This window comes from Stegostoma tigrinum, chromosome 26, assembly GCF_030684315.1.
Source record: "Stegostoma tigrinum isolate sSteTig4 chromosome 26, sSteTig4.hap1, whole genome shotgun sequence".
NCBI classification, from domain to species: domain Eukaryota; kingdom Metazoa; phylum Chordata; class Chondrichthyes; order Orectolobiformes; family Stegostomatidae; genus Stegostoma; species Stegostoma tigrinum.
In genome coordinates, this window is record NC_081379.1 from 38,490,145 (window position 1) to 38,507,380 (window position 17,236).

A 17,236-nucleotide genomic window follows, 5' to 3' on the forward strand; every position below is an offset into this window, starting at 1 on the left:
CTTCCACGAGCACTGCTTCAGAACTGCTAAAATGAGAGAAAAAAAAAGAAAAAAAGAAAAGAAAAAAAAAACAAGAAAAGAACAGGCAGAGCAGAGGAGCTCCACTTGCAGCATCCTACTCTGCCGCCATCTGGCTGGAAGATATTGTCTAAAACCACCAGAGACCGCTCCCCTGTTCTTTGTTAGTGCGAAGTATATACAGATTTAGTGTTATGAATCGCCAATCAAATTTTTAATCATGTTAACACAATTTCTGAGAATTCAGTTGAGAAATACAGCATCTCTCAGACACTACAGAATATGTGGACTGGAAAGATCATTAGACTCATTGGACTGTAGCATTTTCTACATAAACTAAACCAGGCAGTTTGGAACACTTAATATGATAGAATCAAGGCCACATTAGATTAGATTCCCTACAGTGTTGAAACAGGCCCTTTGGCCCAACAAGTCCACACCGCCACTTGGAAGCATCCCACCCAGACCCATCCCCCTATAACACACACACCCCTGAACACTATGGGCAATTTAGCATGGCCAATCCACCTAGCCTGCACATCTTTGGATTGTGGGAGGAAACCCATGCAGACACAGGGAGAATATGCAAACTCCACACAGACAGTCACCCAAGGCTGGAATTGAACCAGGGTCCCTGGTGCTGTGAGGCTGCAGTGCTAACCACTGAGCCGCCATGCCGCCCCATTAAGTTGGACCCTGTTCAGACAAATTTAGAAGATTGATTGGCTCTCAATGCATTGCGTTTTAGGAAAATTTAATTTTCAGGAGTTTATATTTATTAACATCACATACCATGTACCCCACATTCAAGCCTTACAGGCAAAAGCCCTGTGTAGATTATGTTGAACTAATCCCATACTTTGTGTAATATAAATTTGCTGTTTTGTTAATACATAAATTTAATCGTCTGTATATCAGTTAAAATATTTGTTTTTTTAATTAATGTTAATGATAGTTAGCAATATTCACAATCATTTTTGCAGTTGCCAATTCTGGGATGCCATTAATATAATGTGTTTTCTGCAGCTAATGAATATACAATGACAGTGTACTGAAAAATTTTATTGCTAAATAATGATACCAAAAAGGAGAAAATTTGATTAGCTGCTCATGTACGCTGACTGAATCAGCAACAAGAAACCAATCACATCTTATGAAGCGAAGATCAATTTACATCTGCAAAGTAGAAAGCAAAATCATGCAGAATTTCATTACATTTTGAACAACACAGAAGTTCCTCAGTCCTCATAAGTACGGTTTTGTTTGTGCATTAGATATAGTAAACATGTCATGTATATTTTTAAAAAATAAGTTTACAAGTCTTGTGGATACAGGAATTCTTCATTCTCCAGATTAAATATAATTATATATCTTTTACAGCAGAAGAAGCAGCCCTTCAGTCCACCAAGATATTACAATGGACTGAGCGGTCAGGACCTTGGAACCCAAAGTGGATGAAAACAGCAGTGTCCAGTTATATCAGCATACATGGTAGGTTATGTTCTATCTCTGTACCCTTTCTGTTTCTGAAATAATGAAATGATCATAAGGCGTCTATCAGAGAATTTCAGTGTGTGGACTAAATCTAAACAATCTGAGATAGGTGGATAACACAGTAATTATTGCAGATCAACAAAGAAAATCAACAAAGATTTCTAGATACAACTGTACAAACAAGAATAGCTATAGATTATCAATAAACTGCACCGTAACAAATGTGTGGTAATATCAAGGGATTGCACCTAGATGTGAAATGACAGCGGAATTATAAAAAAAACTAGGAGAATCATTTTCCTACCTGGGAAGACTAACAACATCTGTCTGGAAAAAAAATGATCAAGACATCAGGAAGCACATAAGACTTACAAACCAAACCTTCACAAAATGTCAGCCATCTTTAGAAATATTGCCAGTTTTATGAAAAGCAGAATGAGATTCTCAAAATGCAACTTTTTGTCAATGTATATGGATGTAAAAGCAGGAATATAAGCAAGATGATGGAAGATAAATGAAAGGCAACAGAAGTTTGCTTTCTGAGGCGTATGATGAGGTTGAGTTGACCATACACACTTACACGGATGTTTTGAGGAAAAGTGGCCATGCAAGAAGAAATTTAACAAATGATCAATAAGACTTAATTACAATTCTTACGGCAGATACTTAGGAAAAGAAAAACTAGAACACCTGCTTGCGACATAAAATTGAGGGTAGCAGAGTAAAATGGAGACAAAGGAAGAAATACAACAGTTTATAAGAAGCAAAAGAGGCATGAGATTTAAGAGCGATGTTAACATCTCAGCGATTATTAAGGACTGTGAAAGCTGAAGAGCCAAGGTCACTGACGCTGTAAAACAGAGAACATGCAGGGAAGATGAATCATTGAGGAACATTACAACTGTGCAAAGTGCCTTTACTGAGTTTTAAAGACTGAGCATTTCATATGATGTCATTCCGTTTCTTTCTGGTTTTAAATATGATTCACGCTGACTTCTCTTCCAATGTTGTAACTTATTAATTCAGCTTGCCTCTTAGTCTGACAAAAGTTTGCAGTTTCACAAGGTCCCTGTTTGCAAAAAACTGTCCATGCTTGAAGTATCAAAATTATATCACAGATCAACAGCAATGGATTGGAATTTCAATTCCTGTTTACCAACACTCAGGCATTTTCAGTGTTGTCAACATTTTGTTTCCAAAGACGCTCTTAACCTTTGTATCCTTTCAGTAGCTGGTTGGCTATGACCAGTCTCTGGATTTCGCTGGTTCCTTCATAGATCTCAGTTATGCGGGCATCACGATAGTGTCTCTCAGCTGCCATTTCCGTAACATAACCCATGCCTCCTAGAATTTGCATGGCCTAAACATATGAGGAAACAGATGTTAGGATCATATAAACAACTGATGATGTAGTAAACAGGAACCGGTAAGCCGATTGACAAAGCTTGTGAAGTTGTGCAGCTTTGTCACAAATTGTTCACCAGACTGAGGTTGTTGTTTCACAACAGGAACCATATGCGGGGAGGATGATGGACAATTTAGTGGCATCCTTCAGCTTCACCTACAACAAATCCTGCCTGCATAAAGATCTCACAGCAATGGATTTCAATGGCTTTTGATTGCTGGCTTTTCCAGCCCAATTGAATCAATGTAAATGCTGGATAGGCTCCAAGATGCTCCATTCTACTTAACATGTAACTGCACCTCCTCTACAACAACACTCAACACTGGTGCACCCTAAGGATGCGTCCTCAGCCCCCTACTGTACTCCCTTTACACCTAATATTGTGTTGCCAAATTCCAAATGAACGCCATCTACAAGTTTGTTGATGACACCACCATAGTAGGATAGATATCTAACAACGACGAGTGAAACTACAGAAGGGAGATAGAGGGCTCGGTGACATGGTGCAATGAGAACAATCTGTTGCTCAACGTCAGCAAAACTAGAGAACTGATCATTGACTTCGAAAAGAAAGGAGGAGAACACGCCCTCATCTGCATCGACGGAACTGAGTTTAAGGGGGCAAACAGCATCGAGTTCCTTGGAGTGACGATAACTGATAATCTGTCCTGGACTTCCACTTAGATGTGACAGTCGAGAAGGTACAACAACACCTCTTCTTCGTCAGGCGGCTCAGGAAATTTGTCATGTCCATAAGGTCCCTCACCAACTTTTCCAGATGCACTATTGAAAGTATACTGTCCGTGTGCATAACGGCCTGGTATGGCAACTGCTCTGCCCAGGACAGTAAAGCTACAGAAGGCGGTGTACATAGCCCAGATCATCATAGAAGCCAATCTTCCATCCATGGACTCTATTTACACGGCTCGCTGCTGTGGAAAGGCGGCCAAAATCATCAAAGACTCATCGCCCCCTAATAATGATCTCCTACAGCCTCTTTCGTCAGGCAGAAGATACAGAAGCCTGAACAAATGTGTGAGCAGGTTCAGGAACAGCTTCTTCCCGGTCACTATTAGATTGATGCATAGACTCTCTAGCCTCAAATAATGCTGATCTTGCTGGCCGTGATCTCGCCCAGCACACACCCTGTGCACTGTAACTTGACTGCAGCTGTCTACGTCATTTTTGTCTGTACATCCTTTTTTCACAATGATCTGTTTGTACCGCTCGTAAACACAACTTTTCACTGTATTTCAGTACACGTGACTATAAATAAATCAATCAAATAAAACAAAATATGAATCATCGAGCCACGATTCAATCTGGGATGTGACTTACCCTCTCGAACATTTTTTAATCAACTGTATGCAATCCATCGAGATGAGAGGTTGTATAATCTCTAAACGTAATGAATTTATCCGTAGGCCACCCTATTCCACCTTAAATATACTCCTATATAGCACAGGAATGACAACACAGATTATGTGCTGAAGCCCTTAAACCCACAACTTTCTGCCTCAAATGTGAGAACGGCTCTAACTGAGCCCAGCTGACATTGCATTATATAATCATATATAATTAAACAGAAACCTGAAAGCTGTTGGAATCACAGTGGTAGATTCGCAGTCAGATTTTTCCACACATTTTCTATTAAATGTCTTCCTGTACTCCATTTAAAAAAAAATCCGAAAAGGTGTGTCACAGGAGCCATTACTCAATGTTTTCATTCATTTCAAATATTTCTAACCATGGAGAAAATGAGTATTTGTTTATGGAATATTACAAAGTAGTTCTGAATGAGAGAGGAATACAGTAAAAATACTATTAGGTCAAGCTGCACCATGCGATACTAGTATCCAAACGTGTTCACTATCTTACTTCAAACAGGCTTAAACCATTGTTAAAATGGCATAGGCTTTTCATACAAAATGCCTTAAAGAATTTTTAAGGTAGGACGGTGGCTCAGTGGTTAGTCCAGCTGCCTCACAGCACCAAGGACCTGGGTTTGATTCCACCCTCGGGTAACTGTCTGTGTGAAGTCTGCACATTCTCCCCGTGTCTGCGTGGGTTTCCTCTGTGTGCTCTGGTTTCCTCCCACAGTCCAAAGGTGTGCAGGTTAGGTGGCCTGGCCATGCTATCTTAGCCATAGTGTGCAGGCTAGAAGGTTTAGCCACAGGGAATGCAAGGTTACTGAAATAGGGTGGGGGAAATGGGTCTGGGTGGGATGGTCTTCAGAGGGTCAGTGTAAATTCAATAGGCCAAATGGCCTACTTCCACACTGTAGGGATTCCATGAACTAAAGTCTTACACTTCCTTGGTATATGGTTTTGAAGCTTGCAATTATTTAGATACATCTAACTGAAAAGGGAAACTGCCCAGACAGGAAACTATAGCTCCTGCCAGTGCACCAAAACAGAAAGTCAGGTCTCAATAATGCCATCAGTGTGCACCTGGAACTGTGTCACTTTTATGCACCCAGTATCTATCAAACCCATTTGCCTGCCCTGCTTGCCCACCCTTCGCTTGTCCCACTTGCTGCTCTGTTCACTGCCTCTCTCAATTCATGTTCCACCCCCTCTCTACTCCATCCCACAACCCCACTGCCAGTCCTTCATTGCTACATTCAATGTTCTCTTACCATCCTCCTCACTGCTTATTCATCTCCCCTATCACAGTTTCAATTGCTGCTGCTCTCACTGGTCTGCTCATCACGCCTACAAGTGTTTCACTCACTGTCCCCGCAGCCTTGGTGCATGTATTGTACAAGGGGCCATCACAGTCTTGGCAGTTAAACTTTGTAGCCATCCTAAGAGTCTTGGCTACATCAAAATCCGACTTAGTTTAGAATTAATATCCACCCCCAATAGATTACGTTTACATTACTGAATGATAATTAAATCGCATTTCTTGTTGAATATTTTATTGAATAATGCAATGTTTGGGGAGCTGACAATGTATTACTTAATAATTCTTCATGAATACAAGAGGCAAAAAGTTGAAGCTTTTTGTCTCCCACTCAACGGGACAGGTCTGCATCAACCCAAACTTCAAAAGGGAACACCAATTTATACAGTACGTGAACAGAGTGGTGATTGATTGGGCCATGGTTGGCATGGGGATGGTGCAGAAATTGTTGACAAATCCAATTGCCTATAAAAACCCAGACCAGGCAGTTAGACTTTAATTGGTCATCGTGTAGCCATGAGGGATGCAGCAAGAACTGGAAATCTCCATGACCCATTTCTGAATGAAAAATAATATAATTTATAGATTAATTCCTTTGCCTGCATAGAACTCTTAATATATGCAGTTTCTAGAATGCGAAAATGCACCAAATTATGAGTTCAACTGATAATCTTAAATTGGTATCCAGCGTAATAACAAAGTCAGGGCTGTTTAGTACGTTAGTCCAATAGCAGAACCACATCTAATATTGGACACGGTACTTCAAAGGTTGTAAACGCATGCTTAGTTAAGCACAATTAATTGACAGCTGCAGATGCAGGAAAATCTGAGATAACACGGTGTAGAGCAGGATGAACACAGCTGGCCAAGCAGCATCAGAGGAGCAGGAAAGCTGACGTTTTGTTGCACCATAAAGAAAACACTCTTGAAAAATTCACAATTTAAACTAGATTAAACTGAAAACAATTTAGTGGCACAATTAATTATGTCAACAAATGTGATAAATCTATGTGAACACATACTCTCTGAATATGAGAAGTTTTTCCACCACTTGTGGCTTCAACTTTGGCGAGTCCTCTATCCATATTAAATGCAAAGAGGTATTCACTGAATTACCAGTTATCTCACCACAAACCAGTATCCAACAAGGACGCTGAATACCTGAAAGCACATATAGCTAAGATAACAAGGTGTAAAGGTGAATGAACACAGCAGGCCTAGCAGCATCGGAGGAGCAGGAAAGCTGACGTTTCGGGCCTAGGCCCTTCTTCAGAAATGACTTTCCGAAGAAGGGTCTAGGCCTGAACTGTCAGCTTTCCTGCTTCTCTGATGCTGCTTGGCCTGCTGCGTTTATCCAGCTCTACACCTTGTTATCTCAGATTCTCCTGCATCTGCAGTTCCTACTATCTCTGAAACAATTTTCACCCCCAGCACATATAGCTGCACTGGCACATGCATATTGGAGAATATACAATGACTTTTCATATTTTCATATGCAATACAAATAGTTGCTAGCATTGCAGAAACCCCAGGACAACACTGATATACATAAATGTCAGCCCGGCAAAAGGACTGGAGTAGTTACACTTTTCAAATGTGACTACATTAACAAACTGCGCATTGGAGTCAACGACAGTTCCAAGCTCATATTTATATGTCCTGCTTTTATACGTGATCGCATAGTCACATTTAAGAGCAAGTTGCAGGGGTGTTTCCTCGAGTTGCATAAGGGTGGTGGCCTGCCTGGTAACAAATGCATTAGGATTTGATGTCATGGAACACTGCATTCAAGCATGAATGGGTTTCCCAGGCACAGATAAGCCAAGTCCCTTCAGCAGAAGACATAGGGGCACATGTAGGCGAGTCAGTCCATCACATCTGCTCCACCATTCTTTCAGATCCTGGCTGATGTGAAAACCCTCAACTTGCCTGCGTTTTCTCCATAACACTTGATTCCCTTGCTGATTAATTTTATGAAGATCTCAGCTTTGAATGTAATTAACAACCAAACCTATTTGCACAGATTAACTACCCTCTGAGATAAGATATTCCTCCATCATAAATGGTGACCCATACTTCTGAGAGTATGTCATCTAGTCCTGGACTCTGTGGGAGGAGGAGACAATGTTACTGTATCTATCCTATCAAGCCCCCTAAGAACCTTCAATGTTTCAATAAGACCTCCATCTCATTTTTCTCAAAATTCTAACAAGTCCACTTATGAATTTTCTCTTCATAAGAAAATTCCTCTCTATCTCGAATCAAACTAGCAGGTCTCCTCCTGACTGCCTCCTATGTCAGGATATTTTTTCCTAAATAAGAGCCCAAAACTGTTTACAGTATTCTAGGTGTGGTGTAGCTACTGCTTCATATAGGTGTAGTTTTTATCTGGCTCTGCACAACATGAATTTGCTGAATGGTTCTGCAGGCTACTGCAACTAGTTTTACCTGTGTTTTCCACATACACTTTGAAGGTTTCTTTCACTTTTTTGAGAAGACCATGCAGGATCTACATGTCAAGAGCAATGCTATCAACAAGACTGAGAACAATAAAGTCAACCACTTTGAACCTAGGTGGACCTGTACTGTATTTACTTGCTGTATGAATACATCCTTTGACACTTGTTCCTTATAAGAACCCAGTCTCAACATTTATGTTACCAGAATTAACATAATAAAACAAAGTAACAGATCAGATCTACTCCAGCCCAGGTCATCATATAGAGTTATAGAAACATATGGGATTTTTAAGGAGCATGACAGTGTAATGCTGAGAGGGTAGAGTTTAAGATTAAGATCAGAAGGAATTTCATCTCTGAGGGTTGAGAGTCTTTGGAACTCCTTGCCATACAGAGCTGTGGGGGCAGAGTCCTTATGTATATTTAAGGCTGGGATACATAGGTTCTTGATCAGTTGGGGAATCAAGGGTTATGTAGAAAGGCAGGAAAGAGGACGTGAGGCATTTTGGAGCAGCTGTGAACCTATTGAATGGTGGAACAGGTTCAAGGGGACAGAAAGCTTATTTCTGTTTCTATTTCTCATGGTCTTTTGGTCTTATGATTCGTAGAATTTAGGAGGTTCTGCTTCAATCATCTGTGTCCATGGAACTTGAGTTGGTTGTGCACTACTGAGTGAGTGGGTACATGCAGGACAGTTTCAGGATAATGTGGGTGAATGTGAGGTTATACACTTTGGTAGCAAAAACAGGAAGGCAGATTATGATGTGAATGCCTGCAAATTGTCGAGAAGGGAATGTTCAACGAGAGCTGGGCAACCTCGTACCACCAGTCGCTGAAAGTAAGTGTGTAGGAGCAGCAGGAGTAAAGAAGGCAAACAGTATGTAGCCCCTCATAATGAGAGGGTTTGAGTACAGGAACATGGATGTCTTGCTGCAATTATATAGGGCATTGGTGAGGTCATACCTGGAGTACTGTGTGTAGTTTTGGCCTCCTTATCTGAGGAAGGATGTCCTTGCCACAGAGGGAATATAGAGAAGGTTTACCAAATTGATTCCTGGGATGGGAGGACTGACGCAGGGAGAGATTGAGTCGGTTAGGATTGTATTCACTGGCGATTAGGAAAACAGGGCGGGGGCGGTGATTTCATAGATTCCTATAAAATTCTAACAGGACAAGACAAGTTTCACGAAGGAAGAATGTTCCTGATGGTGGGTGCATCCAGAACCAGGATCATAGTTTAAGGTTGGACTCAAGTAAGACGAAATTTTTTCACCCAGAGAGTGGTGAGCCTGTGGAGTTCACTGCCATAGAAAGTGGGTGAGGCCAAAACATTATGCGTTTTCATGAAGGAGGTAGATACAGCTCTTGCAGCTGAAGGGATCAAGGGATTTGGGAGGGAAGACAAGATTAGAATACTGAGCTTGATGATGAGCCATGATCATGTCGAATGGCGGAGCAGGCCTGAGGAGTCAAATGGCCTACTCCTGCTACTGTCTTCTACACTTCTATGTCACCTAGGAATAAAGTTAAATACCAGAGCTGAGATTTCATGTGAGCAAGTCAGAATTTTGAAGGGTTTTATGCTTGTGAAAGATGACATTTAGATAGAGCAGAATGCTGAATCAATTTATACGATCTATTTTAGCTGTACCTGCCACTTAATGTGTAATTTATGGTATAGAATTAACTGCACGTTTGTTTGTCAATCCATGTTTAACTTGTATTCATTTTGGGTTTCAGAGTATAGGTGATAATCTAAGAGTTAGTATTTGCTTTGTTTGACTCTTATAAAGATTTTAAAAAATTTTGTTGTAAACCATGGAATCTTGTAGGTTCAGTCTTTTAGTAATTTGAGGATTTTGGATTTCTGTTTTTATAGTTATTGATTTCTATCAAATTGGCAAACAATGACTATGGCATCTCTAGAAATGTGGATTTCACAGATGGAGCATTCTTTTGTGCCACCTAATCACCAGCCTCTGGAGAGAAGAAATGTATTTGTAATCTCTAAAATATATGCTGTAAATGTTGCAATTATGCCTAGTCCTATGATCTCTGTCTAACCTTATATGTGCCTTTATTATCTGAAAAATCAAGGTTTCATATTTAAATTTCCTACAGATTTGAAGTAATTTGTGGAATGATGAGACGGGACCTGAGCAGAAATGTTTTTAACCAATAAGTGATGGCAATCTAGAACTCACTGCTCGAAAGTATGGCCGATGTCCAAAGCAAGAATCACTTTAACAAGGAGGCAGTAGTGTGGTGGCAATGTCACTGGACTAGTCACACTCTGCTGGAAAAGTACAGCAGGTCAGACAGCATCCAAGAAGCAGGAAAGTCAACATTTTGGGCCAAAACCCTTCATCAGGACTTGACTGATGCCAGCCAGCCCAGTTCTGACAAAGAGTTTTGGCCTGAAACACTGACTTTCCTGCTCCTCGGATGCTGTCTGACCTACTGCACTCTAGCTTCCACTATCTGCAGTCCTTACTGTCTCTTAATAATCCAAAGGCGTGGGCTAAAGTTCAGGCAATTATAGGTTCAAATCCCACCACTGCAGATGGAAATATCTGAACTCAATTAATAAATCCGGAATTAGTCTGATGGTGACCAATTATGATTGTTGCAAAAATCCATCTGATTCATTAATCAAAGTTCTGCAGGCAGAAGCCAATGCATCTGTATGCTGATCAGCATCACTAATGTATTTATCTGATCTATGTGTGACTCCAGAAGGTTTCCTTGCCCGTGATTAATTCTGAAATGACTAAATAAACCACTCACTTGCAACTAACTGACGTAAGGCCTTTGAAAAGGGAATTAAAGCAGAAGAACCTCGACACTTGAAACAATAACAGCAATCTCTGCTCTGTTGACCCAGCAACATCCTCCTTACTACAACTTGTTGCTTGCACCAGAATGCGGGTAGCTGATCCAGGGTAAGTCCTGTCTCACTGGCAACAAAGACTCATCAGATCTGCTGGGCATAGCGTTATACAATTGGGGTTGTCCGAAGAGACCTGAACATTAACTCTGGATCCCATGAAGTCTTATAGAATCAAGGAAACCTCCTGTTGATTATCTTGTCCTGCTGTTCCTGCAGCAGATGAATCAGGTCTCCTCAATGTTTAGCACCATTCTAGACTCCTCAGATAATGAAGTAATCCCTGCCCTAATACAGTGTTTGCATGTACCAATAACTTGACAACATCCTGCCTTGGGCATGATAAGTAGAAGTGCCAGCAATGACCATCCCCAACAAAAGAGGACATAATCATCTTCTCATAATATTAATATCATTGAGTCCCCCATTATTAATATCCCAGGGTTACAATTTGACAAAAACCTATTTGAGCCACACAAACAGTGTGGATACAAGAGCAGGTAAGTGGCTAGGCATTCTGAGGTGAGCACCCTATGCATCACATTCACTGTTCACTCTCATTTCCACTGATGGACAAAGGCAGCAGTGTACGCAATCCACAAGATGCAGTGCAGCGACTCAGTAAGGCTCCTCAACAGTACCTTCCAACCCCATGGCCTTTACCATCTAGATGAACAAAGGCACCAGATGTATGGCAGCATCAAGTTCCTCCCCAAGCCACAGACTATCTTGACCTAGAAATGCAACATCAATCCATGATGTTTGCTAGGTCAAAATCCTGGAACTCCCTTTCTAACAGCACTGTGGGTGTCCCTACAACCCAGGGATAACAGCAGTTCAAGAAGGCAGCTCACCACCACTTTCTCAAAAGGCAGTTAGGGATAGATAATAATTCTGATCAAGTCGGTGATGTTCACTCTATGAACAAATACAAATAAGTTAGAAGAAGTACTTGGATATACATTTTAAATAGCCACAAGGGAAAGAGATACGTGGTGCAGTGCATAGTATTCCTACCTCTGAGCCAGAGCTTCTGGATTTGAATGATCCAGGGCTTGATGATCAAGGAAATTGTGCCCATAATGTGTCCAATGCACCCCAATAGCAAGCAGAAAGTGCAGATTACCGGGTAGTCATGTGTTGGAAAGAACGTTGGAGCCTCTATCATCACAATCCATAAATCTTGACTGTAACATGCATGTGCATGTTGCGACAGCAAACTAACGTCTCGAGTGAACTGCAACATATCACCACCACACCAACATACAAGGCTATGGATTTAGAGCTGTAAGATAGGATAAACTAGATATCCCCCAATTGGCAGCTGCAGCCACAAGGGCCATATGACTTTCTTCTGTGTCATTCCATAATTTCTCTGACTTTTCACAAACTAAATATATTTCATTGCTTGAAGCTTTCTTCAAAACTTAATCCACAAATACCTGAATTTTTCAAGTTATTCTTCTTTAAAGGTAACGCATCTAATTGAGACAGGGTGACAAAACTGTCATGTAGTGTCTGTATGACACAGTACAGGGTTGGTCTGACTGGTACTGAAGGGCCCTCAAGTTAATTCTGTTTGCATTACTACTAACTACTACATGCTGACCAGATGGTTTCAGGATATGGACAATGGCCATCGTAAACTAATCCTTCTTTTCATCTACTGCCGTTACCAACTTTCATGTTTTTATTCGACCCATTTTCAATACAATTCAAGTTCTGTGAAAATCAGTTTGGATGGGCCACCCTTCCCCGAGCTTTTAGCACTGCACTGTCTTTAAGGGAAGTATTCATTTTAACTGATGCCAAAATTTCAGTGGCCTGTCATAAAATAATTCCTGTCTTATAATAGCTTCGTATCTCATAATTTTTGCGGACTTTGAAGGACGTGGTGATACCTGGAATTTTTTTTAAAGTTGTGTGAGAAAACATTGGACTTTTTTTAAACAAGACATTTCTTAGGAATCACATGGTTCCAGATAAGTGCTGGTCTTCATGGCTTGCACTCACTTCAGGGAAAACACTGATTGTTTTTATGACCGGGTTTTATGACTATTCTGTTTGAACCGTGTTCCAAGCTTGGGGATGTGATGTACTTGATGACGAAACAGTCTGTTTGTGAATCCAATGTGAAACCTCTTGGACAGTGTCCGGAATAATCCTCAAAACTGCTTCTTCATAAAGTGCATTTGCCAAGATCTCAGAGACAACTGCTTCTGTTTAATGACACTCGTTTACATAAGATAAAACATCAGGACTACAGTCTTCTGAGCATCTCAAACTTTATCCTTTTGCTTTCAAGAATTATGACTGATTAGCCAAGAGAATTTATTTCCTCAAGCGAATCTGTACAGAAAGAGTTCCAGATTTTTCTCTTCACCTGAAGAGTGTGTTTGTGTATGTGTTTTGAGCTAGTTTGAAGGATGAACATTTGTGATTTCATATTCCAAAGTTAGTACGCTAACCATTTTACTTCGCTCCTGAGATGCTGCTTGGCCTGCTGTGTTCATCCAGCTTCACACTTTGTTATCTTACTTCTTTATGGAACAGGTTTTGTTTGATAATAAATTAATAATTTAGTGTATATTAAAGAAACCTTGTTGATGGACTGTTTTTAAATCTAAAACTGAGAAAGCAAAGACTAGTCATATCAGGAACTGGGTGAACAGTTCGACTTACACTATGACCCATGGAGTAGAGAAAGAAAGTGCCCTCTTCCCATTTCAGCCATAACACACATCAAACACATTTCACAGTTACAAAACCAAAGCACAGCATTTACTGGAAACCTGAAAAGGTCACAAACCCTCAGCATTAACTCCAATTCTTTCTTCACAGATACTGCCTGGCCTATTGAATACTTGCAGCTTTTTCTCAATTCTACATGTGGCCTATTCCTACAGACATTACCCTACGTTTGATCACATTTTAAGATGCAATTTCTCAGCATAGCTGCATAGATAGTATATGATCAGAAAAAACCATCCAAGTGAATTAGCTACAATTTAATAGTGAGACTTAGTTTCTAAATAAAATTCAGATGCGCAGTATCAGACATCAAGGGTATATTCATTCCAACGATCCTTCTGTACATGCAGCACTCACCTTTCATGTGTAAAAACTGACATTTTTTTAGCAAGTGCATTTCACTTGTTAAACTCGTCCTTTCATCTCTCAGATTTAACTAATGCAAGCAGCCAAACTGAATTTCCCGCTACACACAATTCGTCATCCATATTTATCATGCTGAGATAAATGAGTTCCATGCCTTCACTTCAAACACAATATTTGTTTCAGAACCAAGAGATTGTTTAAATAAATCACAGACACTAGAGATCCAATGTCCTATTAGATCACTCCAGCTAACCTATACTCTCATTGACTCAATGTCTTTCTTCCAGTTGGCTTTTCTCTGCTTCAAAAAAATGAATCTCATCTCTTGGGCAAATATACATTTTTCATGTACTTTTATCCAATTGAAGTGGGGGTAGAATTTTGTAGGTGAGATCCAGAAGTCAACTTTGCAGTTTGGAATCCCACCTCAATTGTACTATTAATATAGACACATAGCTTTCATGCTTCCAGGCTGCATATGAGGAGCATTTGGGTCTGTGTGATATGATTTCAGCTCCAATTAGAGAGACAGTCCACAAGTGGAAGTGCAAGTGTTCAGGATGGAGGATGAACATAGAGCAAGGCCAGTATCCAGAGATAATGACTCACGCTGGACAGGTTCACACGAAGAACGGATATTCTTTTTCCCCAAAAGTTTGGAGGTAGAAACCTGTTGTTTTCACCAAGCAGGATGGTTATACAAATAGCTGTGGAGCTGAGCAGCAGAAGCAATGTGACTGGGGTCTGAGACATAATAAGAAGCAGTTTAATGACCTAACCTGGTCAGGAAAAATGAGAAGAGATAATGGGAACTGCAGATGCTGGAGAATCCAAGATAACAAAGTGTGGGGCTGGATGAACACAGCTGGCCAAGCAGCAACTTAGGAGCACAAAAGCTGACGTTTCAGGCCGAGACCCTTCATCAGAAAATTTTCTGATGAGGGGTCTAAGCCTGAAACGTCAACTTTTGTGCTGCTGAGATGCTGCTTGGCCTGCAGTGTTCATCCAGCCCCACACTTTGTTAACCAGGAAAAATGAGAACATTGCCAATTCACCAATTCACCAACCTCCTGTGCTTTAAGCTCCCTATTCCAGTCTGTCTTGCGAATCATGCCACCACTTGCTGCTAGTGAACATCCAGCAACAACAAATTTTGACTTCCTAAGCATTTCATCACCTCCCTGTATATCCACCCACCCCTGACAATGACCTCAATCTATTATCAAATCTCCAACAGTGACAAGTAAGCTTCTTAATGGCATTCAAGCCCATAGTTATTAAATCTGGACATAGACATGTTAGAGTGAGGTTGCACTCTAAAAATCAGGACCTTTGGCCCTCATACATCTGTTTACTGAACATTCTAATTAATGACTTCACACTTACATTATCATTAGTTATTCCTTAAAACATTAAGTACTCAAATTTTTTGTCTCTCTCGACCATAAGACTAATCATCAGGCAAATTTACACTAAGACAAAAGTTGTTTGCTTTCTCTAATATTAAAAGTAATTTGTTAGCATTAAAAACACAATCTTAAATGCAAAATAAATTAACATTTAGTTGGACTTATCCATTCTTCTAACTCTCCTATTACTTTTGAATTTAGTTTGACTCCTTACTTAGCTAAATTGCTTCGTTAATACAATTATAGAATCATAGAATCCCTACACAATGGGGAGAGGCCCATCAAGGCTGCAATGACCCTCCGAAGAGCACTCCACCCAGACGCAGAGCCCCACATTATCCCCATAACACCACATTTCCCATGGCTAATATATGTAGCCAGCATACCACTGGGCACCGAAGAGCAACTTGGCATGGCCAATCCACCTAACCTGCACATCTTTGGAATTTGAGAGAAAACTACAGCACCCGGCAGAAACCCTCAAAGACACAGGGAGAAAGTGCAGACTTCACACAGACAGTCGCTCAATCATACCTGGGCACTTGAGGCAGCAGTGCTAACCACTGAGCCACCGTGCTGCCCTAGATTCTAACCCTTTGACCCTTTATTCAGCCACACTCTGTGAGTGAAAACTTGCTGCAATACATCTATCAGATGCCAGTTTCTAAAATGAGATCCACATATTGCAGGTAGTCATGATTTTTTTTTGAATGAGGTTCCCTGCTCTCTGATCCATTTGCCGGCCAAGCGTGTGGGAAGCTGCACTGCCGCTCCTTACCCATTATTCAGAGGCGTACAACAGCAATCCGTATCTTACCAGGTTAGACCTTGACTGAAGGTCAGTTCCAGTCCAAAATCAGGAATTTGTTGTGACGGAAATATCATCAAGAAGTATTTGTGTAAGGAATGTCATCAGGAATTTGAGCCACAAATTCGCACACCTTCATGTTGGAACACTTATGCACAATGTATGTTTCAACCAAAATTAAGTGGTTGGACCACTATGGCACTTACTTTGTGAGCAATACTAGTTGCTGCCTCAGATGCAGCCAATTTGGCCATTGCAGCTTCCTGTAAATCAAGAAAAATATCAGTGAATAAACAGCTTTTGATATTGTGCAGATAAGATACATTATGCTTTATTACAACTTCCAATGTTACGCTGAATGGTACTGATCTGAAATGAACTCTGAAGCCTTTTCAGAAATTCCTATCCGATTTCACAAGGCAGAATTATGTTAACTATGTTGGGTGTGCAGGAATCTGCCAGAATTCTGTTGGAGGATAAATAATACAGCAGCGGCAATAAAGATTCAACTACACATTTGCCACTGATGCTCATGTGCTTTTGTTCAAATGCTTTTGATCAGCATGTTCAGTTTCATGCCAGGGTCTGCCCCATGGCCTGTACAGATAGATTGAGGTGGTTAGCCTGCTTGTGGACCTGCTGCCAGCTCACTGCATTTGCTGATTCTTGTCGTGACACCACCTCACTTATGTCACTGCAGTCAGGGCTGCCGACAGCTGCAGTATTGAGACGCTGCACGATGGAATTGCAACCTAATCTAGCTGTTTTGCCCGTGATGGAAGATGTAATGCAACAGAAATACGTTCGGAATGTTTGGTGCTACTAACAGATAACAAAAAGAAAAGTAGTCTTTAAAAAATGTCCAAGTGTCATTAATGCCATACAGACTTCAATATCCCTTGGAGGTGAGGCAGGTACTGCACCAGAAAATCAAGATTTCACTACATTAAAAAA

The 17,236-nt window shown here is 40.7% G+C and overlaps 1 protein-coding gene across 1 annotated transcript in view; it reads right to left on the bottom strand.

Moving 5' to 3' along the window:
* Window positions 1–517: 517 nt before the first annotated feature.
* Window positions 518–17,236, bottom strand: part of acads (acyl-CoA dehydrogenase short chain) — a 162,311-nt gene continuing 145,592 nt past the window's right edge. Inside the window, exons 9-10 of the mRNA XM_048556388.2 lie at window positions 16,489–16,545; window positions 518–2,872 (exon numbers count right to left, since the gene is read on the bottom strand). Of these exons, the coding sequence (XP_048412345.1) occupies window positions 2,720–2,872; window positions 16,489–16,545 (210 nt within the window). The 3' untranslated portion in view covers window positions 518–2,719. The remainder of the gene's footprint in view (window positions 2,873–16,488; window positions 16,546–17,236) is intronic.